The following is a 19,728-nucleotide window of genomic DNA, read 5'->3' as shown; positions in this document are numbered from 1 at the left end:
GTTGATTCTTTAAGAGATAATTTACGTCTACATCATACGTTCATCAGTTGTTATCGTTTGCATTTACAGTGGCAAGAAAAAGTATGTGAACCTTTTGGAACATCATGTCATAAAATGTGATCATCTAAGCCAAGAGTATTAACAAATATAATAATAACAAAAAAACATTTCTGATCTTTCATGTCTTTATGAAAAGTATGTGAACCTTGGGTATAAATAATTAGTTTATTAATTTATTTTGTTTGTTTGTATACTTTTGATTTAGATGATGATCAGATCACATTTTATGACAAATTATTGCAGAAAATCATACAGTTCCAAAGGGTTCACATACTTTTTCTTGCCACTTTCCTGCTAGATTAAAAACTAACTAAATATAATCAGTGGAGAAACAAAACCAGACCACATGGTGCTTCCCTCCCTCATGAAGACCACGATGTGCACGTTCTGACGGGTTCGTGCTCGACACTGTTTAACTGTGGTCACAAACACAAACCATAAAGCACTCGAAGCGCCTGGACACAGACTGACTGCTTTACGTTCTTCTGTCTGCACGTTTTAATGCACTGTTGATGCCCACAGCTCAAAGTCTGTGGCTCCGGGTAAATAATGTGCCACTTCATCCACAGGTTTACAGAACAAGACAGAAACCATGTGCACATCTCAGCTGGGAGTCTGCATTTATGGAAATGTTTCTGTACAGGTGTGCACTTGATTTACTTATGTGTGCTCTGCTATTCCCCAACAAATCATGGGATCTCATTTTGGAGTTTCATGTCACGTAACTTTGTCAGATCTTTCTCTCTAGCAACTCCTGAGCTGCACATTAAAACACAGTCCTGCCTGTGTTTTGCAGCATCAGGACTGAATCAGTTATTATAGAAAGGAACTGATAATAAAACTAAAATGTAGATTGGTCCTTTTGTTTGTATTAGGAAGCTGAAGCTCTCTGTAGAGATCTAAAATACAGACATGAGTACAGAGACAATAACATTAAGCTTTATTTCACGTTGTCTATTAATCAATTAAGAATCAATTAAATGAAAGACACAGGAAGTCAATGAAGTCAATAAGAACAGCTGCTTATTATTCAGGGTTAGTCAGGAACCTTCTAAATCGACTGTGAGTCAGTAAAGGTTTATTTTGAAGGTCTGTTCAGGAAGCGTCTCGTGTTTTCTGGGCTTGTCTGTGTGAACCTGTCGCTCGATGCTGGGTCCTCTGCACACTCAGCTCTGTGGACTCCACCGGTTTGGATCCAGGACTTCAGAGTCTGCTCCTCTGTCTGCATGGAAATAAAAAGCGCGCATTGAACGGACTGAAGCTCTGAGCTGGAGTCTGAGGGAACATGTGCGTAAAGCGGAGTTTCTCCTGTTAGGACGCGGATTGTCTGCAGCAGAGAATATGAGAAGTTTGCTGTTGGTCACCTTGTGTTTCTCGACGTGTCCCCTCACGGTGAGTCCTCAGTAATATTTGTGTTTGCTTCACAAAGCTGCAGATCTCATGTGCACGAGTTGAAAAGTCCATTAACCTGCTGATTAGTACAGTGTGGTCATTTATAGAGCTGCATATCATTATATTCAATTAATCGATCAATTAACCAATCAGATGTTTGGTCTGTGTCACATCTGGATCCCCTCGTGTTTGATTGGATTCATTAATCTAGTGGTTGATTTGAGCATTTGCTGTTTTTATCAGTTTTATAGTTCTGGTTTGGTTTCATTTCAGGGATTATTTAAATCTATCTGATGATCTACAGATAAACAGAGAATCAGTAGCTGCAGATGTTGTCTCATCTTGTCCAAACACGAGTCCAAAACCCAACTGTTGTCTAATTATCATGAGATAAAAACAAATATGCACATTAAAGCTGGAACCTGAATTAATTAGAATATTTTGTTAGTTGAGGTGTAATTTATTCACGTAGAGCAGAGTTCACTTAATTTGTTAGTTGTAAGTATAGAAGAGAAAACATCCTGTGTTGCTTTGTTAAATTATTTTTAAACAATTGTTTGTTTTTTATCTGAAACTTTCATTTTGTGCTAAATACCCTCTGGTTCCATTATTTATTGCTGTTACACTATAAAGAGCATGTTTTTATTATAGTGCACTTCTTAAACTATATAATAATTAATAATAAAGAGAGAAATGTTAAAAGAAAGTCAAATAAATAACATACAGCAGATACGTCATTGTATCTGTCTCGTGCACAGACAGATGGATCATCGATCATTTATCAGATAGATAAAAGTCAATTTACCCTCATTATTGTGAAATGGGACACACTGAAGTTGCCCTCGGGCATTTCTCTTGTCATTACTTCAGATCATTTGTAAAAATAATCTCTCTTTGACCCATCCTCCAGCTGTTATCGCTCTTTTTTTCCAGTCCTGCTCCTTTTCCCGTGTGGATCCACCTCCCAGTATAAACAGTGGAAGTGCTTTTTGTAGCCTCCTTCCACTAAAAGCAGACTGTGGCTGTTAAAATCTCCACAACACCTAAAACAAACGTAACGGGTTAATAACCTTATGACCACTGCCCCAAACACACAGAAACCCTTTGACATCAGCACAGATTCTTCAGCAGTCCTGCTTCTGTATTGCTCACTTATCTTCTACCAGGGATGAATCGTTAGATTTAGTAAAGCTAATATGTCTACATGGATGTTTCTTTATTACATTATATTCAAATTAAGGTCCATAAAGAGCCAAATCCAAGCCACAGAATGTTTCTGGTTTTTTATTGACCATTCAACCAATCACCTCTCCACACTGTTCACCAAACCACTCTGCTGTTCTTTTGATTGACTGATTGATTTTAATGCTGAATATCGTCTTTGCCTTTGTCAGTGTTTGAAGAGGTTAAGTCAGCATTTGCCTCTAAACTGTCTTCACTCCTTAATTTGCCCCCGTTTATGTTGCGTGCATGTTGTCTGCCGCCTCGGTGCACCAGAGGATAGCAGGGACTCAGGTGTGAACAGGCTCCGGACCACAGTGGCATATTAAGCTCATCTGTCTGAACACGAGCTGCAGCTCGATCCAACTTAGTTACAGGACCTGATGTCGTTTTCTGACGAGAGCATGAAGAATACGAGGTGGATTGATTTAAAAGAAAAGAATCACCTCAGCCAGCTTTCTGACTCCAGCTCAGCTTTGTGGATGTTGTCTGATATTGTGTGGCAGGACAGTAGATACCAGGTCACAGTGGAAGGAAGACGTCCATTGTCTTTATTATCTGTGTGCTTTTGTTGTACTGATTTTCATTTTAAGTTAAATTTAAAGTATAATATAAAATAGATTAAGAAGCAAAACCAAAAATGCTCAGGTCTGGAGCAACATATGCTGCCAACCAGACGGCATCTTGTTCAGGGGAGAGCTTCCTCATTTCTGCAAGACAGTGAATGATAACAGCTTGGCTCAGTAGTAAGAGTCCAGACCTGTCGCTCTTTGATAACATCTGGTGCCCTACGAGGTGAAAAATGCTCAAACTGTTGAGCAGCTTAAATCCTATGTCAAAAAAATATAAAGTAAAATCTTCCAAAACCAAATCAATTGACGCAGTGTTGTTAAAAGTAGAGGTGATGTAACACAGCAGTAACTGTTCCCCCATACCATCTTTATTGAAAAGCATTCATACATCAAATTGAATATGAGCAGGGTTTTTAGAAACTAATTTCTCACTTTCAATATTTGTTTTTATGTTTTAATTGATTTATAAATTAAATTAAATTCAATCAAAACCCAACTTTACGCTTCAGAACGAGGCGACAGCGCTGACTCTGAACCAGGAGCTAAAGTCTCCTGTTCTACAACTCTGTGTCTACTGTATGTGTGGTGAGGAGTGGTTCACGTTTCCTGATTGACCGACTTCCAGCTGTAGGTTTACACGTTTTCTACTTTCAAGTCTTGTAGCTAGCGCGTTGTATTTAGCGACTGATTTCCTAAAACCTCTGCGCAGCAACATTAAGCGGCCATACAGACACAGGTGACATAATGCAGTGTTTGCATAAGAGCGACAGGGGGCTCATGACAGAAATCACTTATCAAGTCAGCCCCTGCTGATTGGTCCAGGATGTGCAGGGGGCTCCTGAAATGTCACACGACTTCCACCTTCATGATTTATGCAACTGCAAGGAGCTGTTGGGACCAAGGACAATATTAAGATTCAGCATGTATTGATGTATTGTTTAATCAATGCACAGAAACCAACCAACATACAGAAAGTTTGGAAACTTTGAAGACAGCGACTGTGAAGCAGATATTTCAGACAAACACTCTGACGCTTTCGTTGCACTTTGGCAATAATTCCTCCAATTATGAATTCTCAATCATCCTATTTCCTTTCCTGTGCAGCTGCACACAGTCACGTAAAGTTTTGCTGGCTCATGAATGTATAAAACGCTCGTTGTGATGCTCTATGCTGCAGCTTGAAAGTTTAGTTTAGCTGAACAACCTGTGACTGTATAAGAACACTGACTGAGAGCGATGCATGGAGCATTAAACTTAGCTTGACTGTTTGTTTTTTGGGACAGATAAGAGTCCATGTTTGAGCACATTAGTAAGACCAACAGTAATCATAGTGCTTCAACACATTATGTCCATGAGTACATAACATTAACACAATACAGTAAAACTCTCGCTGCTGTTATGTGGACGGAGATCTCTTTTGGGAAAGCTGTTCTTTTTTTTGTTTTTGTTTTTAGGCCAGAGAAAGCAGTGAGGCATGGCCCATTATGATTAAACATAGTGCTCTGATTCCTCATGTGCAGTTGCTCACCAGCACTTACCGACAGCGCTTTTATGCCGCGAGCGTGAACATTAACACAAAGAAATGAACACCTCGCTTCCATTATGTGCAGTGGGTTCACAACTGAGGAGAATATAATAGAGCCACTAAAAATATGACTACGTGTATTTTGGTGTTGGTGTCCTGTAGTTTTTATAATCTGGTTACAGAGTAAATCACTGTGGAAAAGAGCGTCAGCTGTAAACAGGAGAAGGTTGAGACACGAGCGCATTCATTCCTATTGATAATGTAAAATCTCTTACAGCTCATTTTGTTATTCAGCAGTGGATTAATGCACACGGTGGTTAAGGAATGTGGGCGGCTGCAGCTCAGAAGGAAGAGCAGGTTGGGCACTAATCACTGGATCAGTGGTTTGAGCCTCCGTTCCTGCAGCCCACATGTTGAAGTGTTTGTCATCGAGGCACTAAACCCCAAATAAGTTTGGATAGAAGCGTTTGTCAGATGAACGTGTCTGGTTTGGAGTGTACGACGTTTACAGAAGTTGTAGTGTGTGTAAAACTGGACAACTGACTTCATGTAATTCAACATTAGGAGATGAAGCCAGATTGGTTCCTGCTAGTGAGCACGTTACTCCAGTAAAGAGAAGTGAGTCTGGTCTAACATGACCGAATTCACTGGGTGACTGTGAAACCCTGAAGCAGATGGTGGAGCCGCGGTGGACTCTTCCTCAGGGCAGACTCTGAGGTCAGCAGTCGTGTCTGTGGATCCTTACGGAGTCTCTTTTTTATTTATATGACTCATATCTGGGGCAGCTGTGGCCCGAAGGTCGGAAACGCAGACTTGTTACCTAAAGGACCAGCTGGAGAAATGAATGAGCAGCAGCCTCTCCTCACTCCTCCACCGCCGTCCCTGCAGAGTGTCTTTCAGAAAGAGGCTGAGCCTGAATTGCTCAGTAGGAGAAGAAGAGTTTTGATAGAGAAGAAGCAGACGCAGAGATAAGAGTGTATATTTAAATAAATCTGTCTGTCAGGGATGTGAAGGCTGCTCTTTTTACTCTTTGGAATATAAAACCTTTGCTGTAGGGACCTGTTGCTGCTGTGTGATCATACCTCACACTGCTTTTACACTTAAAGAGTCACTCATGCTCAATCAGACTGACTCATTTCCTCCATCAACAACATGTCAATGATTCATTTCTTCTGTTAGTACAGTTCATATTTTAATGGTATAGAGATGATGAGTCATCATTACTCATAAATAAAGTTTATAAATACATCTCAAACACATGCAGTGTTTTATGTTAGGCTTAAAATGACAAATAAAAAAAGACCCTGGCTTTGTTTTCTTTAGTGCAGCATGCACAGCTTTCTGTAAATCCCTCCTGTGTGAATTATAATCCAGCATGCGAACAGCAGACTCCACCAGCAGCAATACAAACTACTGCATAAAGGGATAATTACTGAATTTGGCACTGGTTTTTATGCTGGATGCCCTTCCTGACACAACCCTCCCCAAACTGCTGGACATTGGCACCGATGCTCAGAGTTTATTGGCTTGTACAGCAGCGAGGGGGTTCAGTGTGCTGTCCAGGAAGTCGAGGCTCAATCCACGGACCTGTACCCACAAATCTACCACCTCCCCCGGTATCAGTAGTTATATGCTACTATTAATTAATTGAGTCCATACATCGACTCTCAGCTTCTCAATTTAATCTTTACTTATTAATGTTCCAAGCTGAATTGTAATTTATAAGATCTGATGGTGAATCTGTTCCGTACATAAATAGAAATCTCTTTTGCTGCAGGTCACACATGAAGTCTCATAGATTCGTTGATAAATGGTTTTTCCTCCCTGACGAGCTTCGTGATGCTGCAGCTCTTTATCTGACTCATGGTTTTGCTGTCACCCATCGTCCACTCAAACCCTCAATAATATCCTTCTGTCTGATGTCGTCATTTCTGACTGTGGGCCATACACTAATTCAGACTATATCAAACATGAGGCTGAAATGCAAACTCCAGCACATCCTAAATATTCACAGCAGAAAATAACATATAAATACAAATGAATATCACCAATAAGTGTTGTTTACCTTTTGCAAGTGAACCTCAGGCCCCTCTACACCAGGTTTTCCACTCCTTCCTTCCAGAGAGTTGGAACAGAGCGCAGTGGGACCAGTAGCAGATTTTAGAGCTACTCCTGTTCTGCACAAATGGAAAAATTCTTTCTGATTTTCATCCTGTAAATTAACCAGAGAGAAAAATACACAGAGAAATTAACTGAATCATTTTAACAGCATTTGTCTTGAAACCGTGAAGCTGCCTCCGAATCTTTATAAAGCACAGTTCTGTCGTTAGTCTGTGATAATTCATCACTTTTTGCTTATTAAAACATTGATAGTTATTGATATCAAAAGATAAATGAAGCGTTTTGCAGGTTTGTGAGGAGGAAGTTGGGATTTCTTTTCAAACACTGATTTAATGCAGCAGGCGTCTGGTGAGTGTCGCTGCTTCACTCTGCAGCTCTCACTCTTTTTAAAACTTTATGCACTAAATGTGATCACAGCATCTTCACAGTTCTATTGCCTGGACAGTCAAGCTCTGCTGTAAATCTAATCCAGTAAACTGCAAACTCGGGGCAACGCAGTCTTCCCCCAGAGCGATGAGCAACAAGCAGATACTGGTTTTCTGCTGCTTAACTAAAATGAGCTGATAAGTCTGATTTATTACTCGTCCGAAGCTCAAGACAAACAGAATCACGTGCATGTATAATAAGGTACAAGCAATTGTTAAGGCAAATCGTGCTACATAAAAACGAGGTACTTAATGTTTTTATCAACAGCTGCACATACTCTATTGTACATATTTCTAGTTATGTATTTATGACCAGTAATTACACATCTATGTTTTAAGCCTTTCAATAGTTTTATGTGATCTGCCACATACAGTTATGCATTAGATGCACTACTAACGTTGTCCTGTGTGAGTACTAGTGAGCGGTAACATGTACATTTTTGTGCATGAAATAGAAATAGAATCCAGGCCTGTGAGACTGATGTCGCTCCATCATCAGGGGCCCACATATCTGCACACAGGTACAATGACGGTAACGTTACACAGGTCTGTAGCTTCAAACAGCAGAAGAGATGAAAAGCAGAGAGAAACGAGACAAGAGAGAGAAATGGAAGCGACTGACAGACGGATTCACTAGAGACCGAAGTGAACATGGAGATAGACAGATCCAAGCTGTGTTCCCATCTGGGTGTAAAATTCACGGTGCAAACAAAGAGACGTGTTCGATAGAAGATGAACTGAGCAGTTAGCGTGATCAGAAAGAGCCTCTGTGGCTGAAAACTCAGTCAAATGTCTGAAGAGAAACATGTCCCCTGCTTTTCAAAGGAACGTCACATGAACTCCACTGTTTGAGGTGAAAGCAAGAAAATGCAAATAGCAAAAAGGGGTCAGGGCAGGAACTCTAGCCCCTCAATCATCTTTGTCATCATGTGGTATTATCTGACATAATGCACTCTGATGAAGGGGTTTAGAGCAAAAGGACGATAAAGGTGACAGAGGAGCGCTGTCACCATGAGCATTTGCATCCTTGCTTTTCTCTGCAGAGAGCTGCTCGCTCCAAACTGAGAATTATACTGATGCACTCAGTGATAAGTGACCAAAACAACCTTGTCACATAAAAGATATTAAAGACATAAATGTTTCTGAATCCTAATTAGTTGAATCTTTAAATAAAGGTTATAAATCCGGTTCTTTACTGAAGTGAGTTGAACATAAATCCTGACGCCTCTTACGTATCATTTCATGAACTAAGTAAAGGTTTGGACACCAACACTAAATCAGAGCTTTGACCTTTTGCTGGATAACTCTGAAAACACCAGGTCAGCATCAGCCTGAGTCTTCATCCACTGTCTGAATCCAGGTCTGACATATTTTCTTGTCTCTTTCACATGCAGCCTGTTTCAGATTCACTGATTTTCAAACGTGCTTTTCTTCTGATAATGGACCCGTCTCATGAATAAACATCAGTGCACCACCCTCCTCTGTGGTTTTGCTTTGTCTTTCTACAAATGTGCACTTTGATCTGTTGGTGCAGAATGTCTCTTCTTGTTTTTTAAAAATAAAGACATTGGTCACTCACAGATGTTAAATACTAACAGTGATGTGCTGTGAGCTCCCAAATCTTGGTTATTGTACTTATAATTGTCATGTCAGGTTTGCTTTATCGCTCTGTTATCAGTTGACACTTCCTAATGAGATTTCCTAACCTGCCTTATCATTTCTAACAAGTCATTGAAGGCCTAGAGGGCTAATGAAGTTCTCTGTATTTTAAGTTGATGAATTAAACTCCATCATTGCAGCAGTCAACACATTTTAATGTTAGATTAAAAATAGCATGTGTTCAGTCCACCTGAGCGTGTTAATGCTCACTGGTTAGTGTGGAGCTTTAAAATAAGATGTGGTTTGGGTTTGTGCATGTGCCTTGTCTCCACCCGTCAGTTCTCGCTCCGGGCTGTCGCAGTAAATAGAAGTGTCAGGTTTCGGTCAGTGTGCCTGATGAATTTCACCATTTGTTGCATTGAGATCAGCTAATTTGACTGTTGATGAAATCTGAGCATGAAAAAGATGAATCACGATCAGCTGTTCACATTTAGGATAAACTGCTGTTCAGCTGCGACGGTGGCTGCCTGCTGTGTGTGTGTGTGTGTGTGTGTGTGTGTGTGTGTGTGAGAGTGTGTGTGTGTGTGTGTGTGTGTGTGTGTGTGTGTGTGTGTGTGTGTGTGTGTGTGTGTGTGTGTGTGTGTGTGTGTGTGTGTGTGTGTTGTCCTGATGACAGTCAGCCTCATGCCAGCGGATAAAGGGCCACAATCTGTCTGGGAGGATTTAGGTGAGTGATGTGCAGGAGAGGATTCTGTCCACTGGGAGCTACTTCTGATGCTGTTGACTCGGAGCACCTTGGTAACTGATGGTTGGAGCTCGTGCCGTGTAGCTGCAGCATTCCTGGTTTCAGTGGGAACCTTTAGTGCTCGACGTATCCCCCCTGTCTTAACCTGTGTTTGTCTGTCTGTCTCTATACTAACAAAAACAGAAACACTCAATTATTGGCAAGATCGCAAAATGAAATAAGACACAGCAGCTCAGTGTGCTGAAGAGATAAAGGCATTAAAACAGGATATAAAAGAAGCACAGGAGTAAAACTGAAGGGTTAGTTTAAATGTAAAACAAAGATTTTAAATTTTTACTGGAGACGTCACCATAACAGAGAAACAGTAAGAGGCTTAGATACTGCAGCAGAAGTTTTTCTTTTATTTATTAATCCTGCTGAAAAAACTCAAACCTCACTGATGTTTACATGTGTTTTCTGTCTCTGTGCCAGTGACATCAGAATATTTCTTGCGTAACAGCAGTGATGTAACCGAACTTCAGTGTTTGGTAATATAGTAGTAGCAGGTGTTTACACGAGTCTGTATTAATACTTAAATCAGGTCACAGACTTATCATTTTACACACACAGGGGATGGACACACACACCTGTGTGAACCTTTATTTCTAGTCATTTTTAAATACAACATAGTTTCTTTTGTAGCAGCCAAAAATGTCGCAGCCACCTGGTGTTTAGATGAACAGATGAAGGAGGTTTTCACTAAACCTAACCAGGTTTATTAAGTGGCTAACCCTAACCAAGATGTCTTTGTCCCTAAACCCAACCAATTCCCTCTGTTTGCACAGTTATTATGCAGCAGCGTTGACCATGTTTCACCAGCCGCCGTGGAAGAACTGACTGACTGACTTTGAGCTGCTGAATCTTACCTAGAGGAGCTGAAATTTATGAGTTTCGCTTTTAGTTTCTATATTTTTATTATATCATAACATACAAACTGGATTTTTTTCTTCTTCCACCGCAGGTTGAAAGCCGACATCCAAACTGCAACTTCATGTTGGAGGTGGAGAAAGACCAGGCAGAGTGTCTGAAGAGGCTCAGGGAGGAGGAGGCGGAGAAGGCGACCGGCAGCCACAAAGGTCACGATCACTCACAGACATTACAGTTAGACTTTACACCTCCTTCACCAACACAGAGAGAACTTTCAAACCTCACGTGCACTGTGCACATTCAGTATCTACATGTATTCTTTAACATCAGGACCTTTCTGTGGACGGTTTTCACATCACAGTTTAATCCTGCTTTATTTCCACACAAAATGAAAAACGACCAGCTCAAGGTCAAGTTCTCTTATTAGTACAGAGAAACTCTCTGGATTCAACTGGGAATGGATTTCAAGTAAATAATACTCAGAACTAATCTGGACATGAGATGCCCATGATTTGACCTCCTGAGCTGACTAAACAGATTACATCTGATTTTAGACAAAACTAATAATAAAAACATTTATTATTCCTTTGTGTATTTTAGAAACCTGTCCTCTTATTACATCAGGTTATATTAATATGACTTCACAGATACATTCTACTATTTGTTCTATTCATGCATCCTGTTGTTGTTTGTTTAACATCTTTGAAATACACGTGCTTTATTGAATCTTTACTTTCGGTGTCAGAGGGGAGAGATATAACACTGCTCATGACAAGATACTGTCCACACCAGCAGGCAGTGGAGCTGCTGTGAACATGATGTGGTCTCAACAGTTATGAAGAGTTTTGTGAATTAAAGACAGAAACCACGTTAATGTGGAGACTGAGGTGGTGGCAGGTTGAAGACGATCCCAGCTACTGTAAATCACCTTCAGGCTTGTTGTGCACTCGGGCAGATATTGTTTCACTTATTTCGCTTATTTATTAAAGCAAAGGTGCAAAATCCACAGTGTGTTACTCATGTCAAAGAGGTGAGGCTGTTTTCCACTGCCCCTGAGATTTAAGATTGACTGTCTCATCTCGAACTGATAAAGAAAACACATAAATATCAAGTGTGGAACAAAATGGAGCAGAAGTGCAAACAAGCTGCTGTTGATGCACTTTGTAGTAAGTAAAAAAACGTTAGTTACAAGTTAAAATACTGAGCGCTGGAGAGTGTTTTATAATCAAAACTAAAGATTTTAATATTCTGGACCGGGCACAGGACCTAAAACCAGTGAGTGCACTGAGACCAACCTCTCCAGCTCTGAACGGAGTGAATCTTCAGATCAACATTTACCCGACTGCCACAGGCAGAAATGTAAGCAGTGCGACACTGTTTACATGTTCAGACTTCAGCTTGGACAGAATTAATTCACTGTTGTAAACCTGATGATGTATTGTAATGCTATATAAATATACTTTCCATAAACAATCTGCACTGGTATGAGTTACGAGTACACGGTACACAAAAGTATTGATGTACTAACAGAAAAAACATCCTTTTCCAAGCATCAGGCCATTAGTAGTAAACGTTTCAGTACATTTCACATCAATATAAATCTGTTTAGACATGTCTAAGTGTCCAAGAGTCATGTGTCCAATTTGACTTTAAACATTAGCTTTAATTCAAACTGCAACTTAAAGTGCTCGTATTTAGTGTTTACATTTTATTTGAGGAAGGAGAAGCCTGCTGCAAACTAGGATGAGAAAAAAAAATGTTAATGTAAAACAGTAAAATTCGTCTCAAGTGTGTGTCTAACAAGCCCGACTCGCCTTTCCTCTCATCAGCATTTGGACACTGAACCCCTCCTCCACCCTACCACCCCCCTGCTGTGTTAATTAAAGCCCAATGACATGAAGTAGAGCAAAATAATAACATCGCAGAAAATCCTCTGTGAGGAGAAAAGTGCTGTGCAGAGCGGTTTTCCTGCAGAGTTGATTCATTTGTTTGCTCGAGCGAACGAGTCTCTCTAGACTTTTTCTGATCCTGCATCCCTGCTGATCAGTCTGTACCATACCATACCATACCGAACTGTTTAGATTTAGCTCCCACACACTTCTTGCTCTGATATTTTGCACGAGCCTTTCATATCTGTGAATCGACATCAGTGATGCTGGGTGCTAAGACAGCACAAGTAGTCGTATTAACGTAAAACACACCGGGTGAAAAGAAGCGGTTAGTGAAATATTTTCCTGCAGCTGGTATCAAACTGCTGGAGTTAGTTGAACTAGCTGTATTTGTTGGAACTAGGGCGATGAAAGGACACCATGCTCAGCCAGCCTTCACTTTATACTGAATAAAAAATGAAAAGACCACAAAGCAGAGAATGAGGATTTCCCTCCAGATGTGTGCTGCTGTGCATTTGGTGCATCGCTGATGAAAGGCGGTGGCCTCGTCTCCGACGTGTCTCTTAGTGTTTCTGTGAGAGCGCACAGTGAAAGGACGGATCACTTAGTGGGCAGAGGGAGTTTTCCTCATGCACCGATGAGTCTGGATCTGTGCTGGAGCTAGTTTTACCCCAAAGACATCTGTTCTCTCACGCTGTCCCTTCTCTTCTTCTGTCCTCTCTTGACCTTGTACTATATTTGTTATTACTATATCTGTTCTTCACTGTTGCTTCTACACTTTCACTCTTCGTCTCCATAACCTACTCAGAAATGCAATAGATGTGTAAACAGACAACAGGAACGAGATGGCCTTCGTGATAAGAGAAGGTTTTATGAAGTGATTCCACTGTGGCTTCACTTGGAGGAAGAAGCAGAAGCTTGAACTAAAAACAAGCAGGAAAGCTGATGGTGGCTCCTGCAGATCTTTACAGCTCACAACATGTCGAAGGTTTGATCTCTGCAGTGACAAGTCTGTATCATGAAGACAAAAAGGAGGAAAACATTTGTTTGTTTAGCTTCTCAATTCCACTTTCTGACTTACTAATAGTTCTTTTTATAGTCGTTTTTGTCGTCACACCCCGCTACAGTTGACCGTGTGTGTGTCTTCAGCTGCACAGACGCTCCATTCATCTAAAGCTACAAAGGCTTGGTGACTGTTCAGTTTGCCATTAGCACTTTTGCACCCATTAAGGCTCATGCTGAAGAGCTGGAAGAGCTATTTTGGGAGGCAGTTTGCTTGTTTTGTTTCTGGGTGGGTGGGTGGTGGTGGTGTATTCAGTCAGAGCTGCTCCTTCCTCACAGTCGTGTCTGAATGAGCTCCGTTGCCATTTGGAAAAGATAAAGTTCAAAAGCACCAGATGCTTTTTAAGCAGATAGTTTTCAAGTGATTTTGTTTCTTTTAGATTCTATTGTTCTGCATGTGGTTGTTGTAATAAGATGTTTATGTTCCCATCTATTTAATTCTGATATGACGCAGCATCACTTCATGATATGAATTCACCATCAGTAACAAACTAATCATAAAGGAACAGACGTGGAACATATTCAGAGTAAAACATCGTTCTAAATGGGAAAGTGAGCAGCAGCTTTAGTTTTGTATGTGTGAGTCTACACAGGAGGCGTTTAGGTCCAGTGCAAAGCGTAGGACAGCTGCATTTAGGAAGCGCTCAGAGACACAATCACTGTGAGGAAAATCAGAAGTAGCACGCGTTTGTTCGTCCCTGCAGGAAACAGCACAGCTCTCTCATCGTGTTTCTGCAATTATAAGACAGAATGAAAGTGTAGACGTGAACATCAGCCTGTCGTTCATTTGCATTCATGAACGCAGCGTCAGTAAGAAAACTAATTCCTCAAAAGCCTGGAGCAGAGAAACAACATGTGCACTGAGGGTTTCTCTGATGGGGGAGGACTTCTCTATTTGTCTTATTACTTCAGGACGTTGTTTATAAAAAACTATATTTGACCCTGTATGTGAACAAAAGAGGCTGTGAGGGGTCTGAGTCCCTCCTGGTGGTCATGAACGCGTCATTTCAACCTGCAGAGAGACGAATTAAAGGAACAAGGCTGAACCCTTGACCCCTGCAGCGACGGGATCTGACGCTCTGTGATGCTGGTGGGGGGAGATTTGTTGCCATGGTTACTCATGAAGCCACTTTTGGTTTTGACAGAGACGGGATGCAAAGGATCATGGGACAACATAGCATGCTGGGATCGGGCTGAGGTCGGAGACACTGTGACCATCCCCTGTCCTCAGGCCCTGAAGACGCTGTTTGGCAGAAATGGTACAATTATATTTTAATTAATTTATTTAAATTTTAACTTTAATTTACTTAAATGCTGTACTTTACTGGAGTTTCAGTATTTTATTGTACTTGTACTTTTACTCCACTACAGTTATAGAAGGAAATATTGTTTTATTCTATTTAATTTTAAAGGTATAGTTACTAGTTTCTCTGTGATAATAAATGAATCATGTATCAAGGGGTAAAAATCAACTCCACATTCACCAGCTGTGCTATTTTTAGTTATGATCTTTAAAAATGTGAACAGCATCAAATTCAGTTCTGTAATATTTGCACTTTTACTCGAGTATTAAGTTTCTTTGTGCTGTTTTTGTGTCTTACACCTCGTGTTCATCAATTTCAGCTTATGTGAATATATCAGAAATGACATGTTCAGCTTAAACAGATCGTTGTTATATTACTGTTCCGTCCTGTTATAGGATTATAAATGATAATATCTTCTCCATACTGAGGATTATCTCTAACACAGGCTGTGCAGGTCTCTTCTATTATCTCTGACACGCGTTCAGTCACTCGGTGGATTCCCTCCTGACTCCATGAGATTTTTCCAGCTACTGATCACATGACAGTTTGGGTTTCCTGCCACTCTGAGCTCTGGTTTACATTGATGACTAAACATTATGTAAGCACCCGGCGGCTTGTTCGAAGCCAAAGCTCACGCTCACGCTTCCCTTTCTGGGACAGATCCAAACCCCCTAAAGTTATCACATTTAACAGAGATGGTGGAGACTTGAATTATATTATTAGTTTATTAGTTTGATGTTGAAGTAATGAGTCAGAGAGAGAATCATGAAGCTCACTGTGTTTGAGAAGATAAAAACACATCTCCACATACTGTATACATGCTGTATTCTCTAAGTGTAACTAGGCGTCTCATCTCTAATTCACATTAACCACTTCTAGATCATGTAAACAGGATTTATCCGAATTCAAATGTGAATCACTTCAGTTCTTTGAAGTCACCGTGTGAAAACAGTTACCCATTAAATATTTCTCTTAGCTTCAGCTGCGTTTATCCTGCTGCAGCACTGTGAAGAGGGTTTGTTGAGCGAGTAATGAGGCAGAAGTGTGCTGACGTTACTTCCAGTCAGCGAGCAAGAGATGGTTCGTGCTTGTTCCAGTGCATTCTGGGAATTTCCGAGGGAGCTGTCCGCGCGCTGACTGTTGGCACTAAGACCTTCCAGAAAACGTCTCTCAGGAATTCACTGTCTACTGGAAATAGTTTGAATCACACCGAGCTTCATGTAATGCTGCAGTGTTTGTGTTCTGTGTGAGAGCAGCAGGTGACGGCGACAAAACAAAGCAGACACAGGTTAAATCCTTAGTTTCACATGATTACGTCCAAACATACAGTATTAAGTCACTTTTATGATGTCATTAATCTTTAATTAATGTGTCAGGCTTCATAAAAGAAGCCAGATTTCTTCTTTGTTAGCATAAGTAAGAAAATGTTGTAGTAAAGAATGTTTTAACATGGTTATGTGAAGTTAAAATATTATACTTACATCAAAAATAATTATAAATTAATAAGAATTAATACATATTTAGTCCACTAATACAAACAGTAGTAGTAAGTTTAATTTACAATTTTTGTGAATAAGGAGTACTTATCAGATGTGGTACAAGTGCTTAAAAAATGTACTCCACTAATACTTGAATAATAGTAGAAGTACTACTACTAGTAATTGAGTAAATGTACTTCATGTACTGTTACTTGATGCTCAGACCAGCGAATTCCTCCTCATTAATTTATCGAGCTCAAACGAACAAGTTATGATCGTTTGATGCTTTAATCAACAGAGAAAGTAACTTCTATTCATTTTCTGTGGCGTGCAAGTGGCTCAACAACCCCTGAGCCTGTTGTGAAGCCTGCCGTGGGATTTGTCGGTGCCGTCCTCACAGTCACAGAGTAAGAAACAGAGACTAGAGCACCTGTTTCTTCCTCTTCAGTTCACAGTTAAACCAACTGTTCATATGTTTGTGCAGTAAACTCAACCAGAGGTGGAATAAACATTACTTATTTAGTTCAGGTGGTCTCAGTCGGTGTGGGGGCGAGGTGTAAATATAATTAGCTCTGTATGTCTTCTTCCCTCCCAGGTTACATTAACAGGAACTGCACGTCAGCAGGGTGGTCGGATGTTTTCCCGAACATCACCAGCGCCTGTGGGTCGGACACGAGGCAGGACAAGGTGCCGTATACACGTCTGTTGTGTGTTGGTGCTGTATATATGTCAGGTCGCTAATGAATTCTGACTGTGCAGCAGGAAAACAAACTGCAGCATAACGTGGACCATTAGTGGGCAGTAATTGATGAAGCCTGCAGGGCTGGTTGTTAATTAACACTGGTTAGTGGAGAAGGGATGCGTCTTTAAAAGGTCAATATGTCCAACTGTGGTGTGAAACATGCTTAAATGTGATCAATTAGTGTGTGTGAGTGTGCCCTCCTCTTTGTTTTGCGTCATTGTGTGAAAATACAATGTCGGGAACAGTTTCAGACGTCACTCGTGTGTTGTAAATCGTGTGTTTCCCAGAATGCCAGTGTACCAGCTGCAGGTGAATCCTCACGTCTGAGCTTGTTAAAAGCAGCAGCTTCCATGATTTCACTTTGAAGACTTGAAGCAGAGTGAAGCAGCCAGAGTGCACGAGTCTGTCTCTGAGTGCGATCTTTTGTTTTTACTGATGGTTAAATTTCAGCAAATTGAACTATTTGTTGCTAATTATATGAAACGAACGATTAAAAAACTTCCTCCGTTCGTCTGCCTGAGGGTCGTTTGAGGCTGTTTGGTTTGTCAGTGATTCATCCTCCATCCAAACAGTTCGGGGAAGCAGGAGAAGAGAGAGTTTCCGCTGAGACGATGTCCTTGTTGGCCTCCACTGTGATAATTGCTGCCTCCCACCTCCCTTCCTCTTCTACTGCTGTGGTTCAGTTTGGGTCACGACTGGTCTTATTCTGAATCACCCATTGTGCTTGTTAAACTAACTGCCCGCTCATCCCTCTCTTTCTTTCTCGTCTTCCTTTTTCCTGCCTCCCAGTTCTAGCTGGTCTCCGTCCCATGGCCCATCTTCAGTACTGCATTTTGCAAGATAATAAAAAAACAGAGGCCTCAAAATTAAAAACATGAATGAACCTCAGCTTCTGTCATTTAAAAGTCACAGTTCACAGAATTCAGTAAACAGACACGTTGGTTTGTTGCCACTTTATCTTCCAGCAGAGTCGTTATGCGTTTCTTTTGTAAAGAAATGAGCTGCGAGGAATGTAAATGTCCTTTTTTATTTTCCTCTGTTCACTGAGAGAGAAATTGGAAAAAAATCCATCTGGAAGAAGCCGACAATGAGTTGTTAAAACGTAATTATTTCTGAGCGTTGGGTTGAAAATTATAAAGTAGTTTATAAAACAAAATACATAATTGAAAAAAGAAATATGTTGAAATGCAGCGTGTTAGATGAATGAACAATAGCCAGTGTAAATAGACCTGAAGGTTCCTGTCAGGGTCAAACACAAAAAGAACGGACTTCTGAATCTGAAATAAAGCAAATCAACATTACAAAGGAAAATTAAACTGTTAATGGTTCCTCAAAAACAAACATACAAACAAATCTGAGCGGCCATGAACCTACAGCCTTCAGATGGAGGTGCTGGAAATAAACAACAGCTCTTAAAAGGAGAGCTTCTCAGTTTCTATGTTAGAGAAAATACATTAATTCAATACCTGCTCAGGAATTAGCTTAATTTAAAACCAAATAAGTCATAACTCATCTCCTTTCCCTGCTGTTTTATACCTTGTTGACTGGTTCTGATATCGTAGGTTGCATTCCCCCACCCCCCTGTACCTCCATGCTGCGACCACCGACGGAACAAACTAAAACCAGAGGGGGATCAGAAACAAAGATAATAGTCTGTGACAAACCCAGAAGCAGGGAACCGGATCATGACACTGAGCTGCAGCTGCAGTGAGGAGCACTTCAGTTGCATTCTCCTGGAGCAAAGGAGACACTGTGATATCACGGCGACCTCCGAAGGCAGCTCCAGGTGTTAATCTGATCCATAAATTGTTCTCAGACAAGCTGAAGAGGACGATTAAGAATGTGAACTGAGATGGAAAGTTGATAGAAGGAGAATGAAGAGGAAGCTCTGTATCTGACTCATACACAGGAGTCGACCTGTTGACAGTAAATGTGTTTCAATGACCACTCTTTGATTTTCTGAGGAAGCAGGTTAACAGGACACACACAGACTGCAAAGTGTTTATTTCTCTTCTAAGAGGGAAACTGTGTCTTCTGCAGCTCGTCATGCCAGATTCAGAACCTCTCTCCACAGTGTAACAAGCCTGTTCTGATGGGATTCGAAGCTTTATTGCTTTGCATCTTTGCAGACGCGTGCAACTCATATTTAATGTCCAGAGGGAGTCGAAAAGCAGCGTTCTAGGAATTCTCTGTCCTTGTGATCTGAATTCTGTTTCATTTCACACCAAATATTTTGAAACGAGCTCGACAAACCTCAAAGATACTCTGTGTTCACGCAGCTTCTGTAACTCCTGATTAAATGGGAGACAGTGACTTTTACTTAGCTATAAAAGCACTTAGGTTAACACCAGGGACAAATGTGCTTACACAAGAAGTGTATTTCCTTCACATGTTATAAAGAACACTGTAATGCTTCATTCATATTCAGAATTACAAATGAACAGTAGCTGGAAATATTTAGTAGCTTTGAACACGTATGTTTTTTTTTTTTCTTTTTCTTGTTGTAAATATTTAGAATTATTTTATCACATTTTATCAAACCTCATTGATTTAAAATGACACCAGGCGAACCTCTAAGCTGCCTTAACGTCTCTGAACATGCAGCACATCGAATGTGAATTTAACCGTCCTTCAACCTTTGTGTTTCTGGTTTGTGGCTCTTTGATGTTGTGTAACTGCAGCTTCCT

At 40.6% G+C, this 19,728-nt stretch overlaps 1 protein-coding gene across 1 annotated transcript in view; it reads left to right on the top strand.

The window, feature by feature from the left end:
- The first annotated feature begins 1,262 nt into the window (after positions 1-1,262).
- Positions 1,263-19,728, top strand: part of vipr2 (vasoactive intestinal peptide receptor 2) — a 28,116-nt gene continuing 9,650 nt past the window's right edge. Inside the window, exons 1-4 of the mRNA XM_026374928.1 lie at positions 1,263-1,452; positions 10,661-10,775; positions 14,663-14,776; positions 16,895-16,986. Of these exons, the coding sequence (XP_026230713.1) occupies positions 1,402-1,452; positions 10,661-10,775; positions 14,663-14,776; positions 16,895-16,986 (372 nt within the window). The 5' untranslated portion in view covers positions 1,263-1,401. The remainder of the gene's footprint in view (positions 1,453-10,660; positions 10,776-14,662; positions 14,777-16,894; positions 16,987-19,728) is intronic.

Source organism: Anabas testudineus, chromosome 17 (assembly GCF_900324465.2).
Source record: "Anabas testudineus chromosome 17, fAnaTes1.2, whole genome shotgun sequence".
Classification (NCBI taxonomy): Eukaryota; Metazoa; Chordata; class Actinopteri; order Anabantiformes; family Anabantidae; genus Anabas; species Anabas testudineus.
This window is presented reverse-complemented; position numbering and strand designations above follow the sequence as displayed.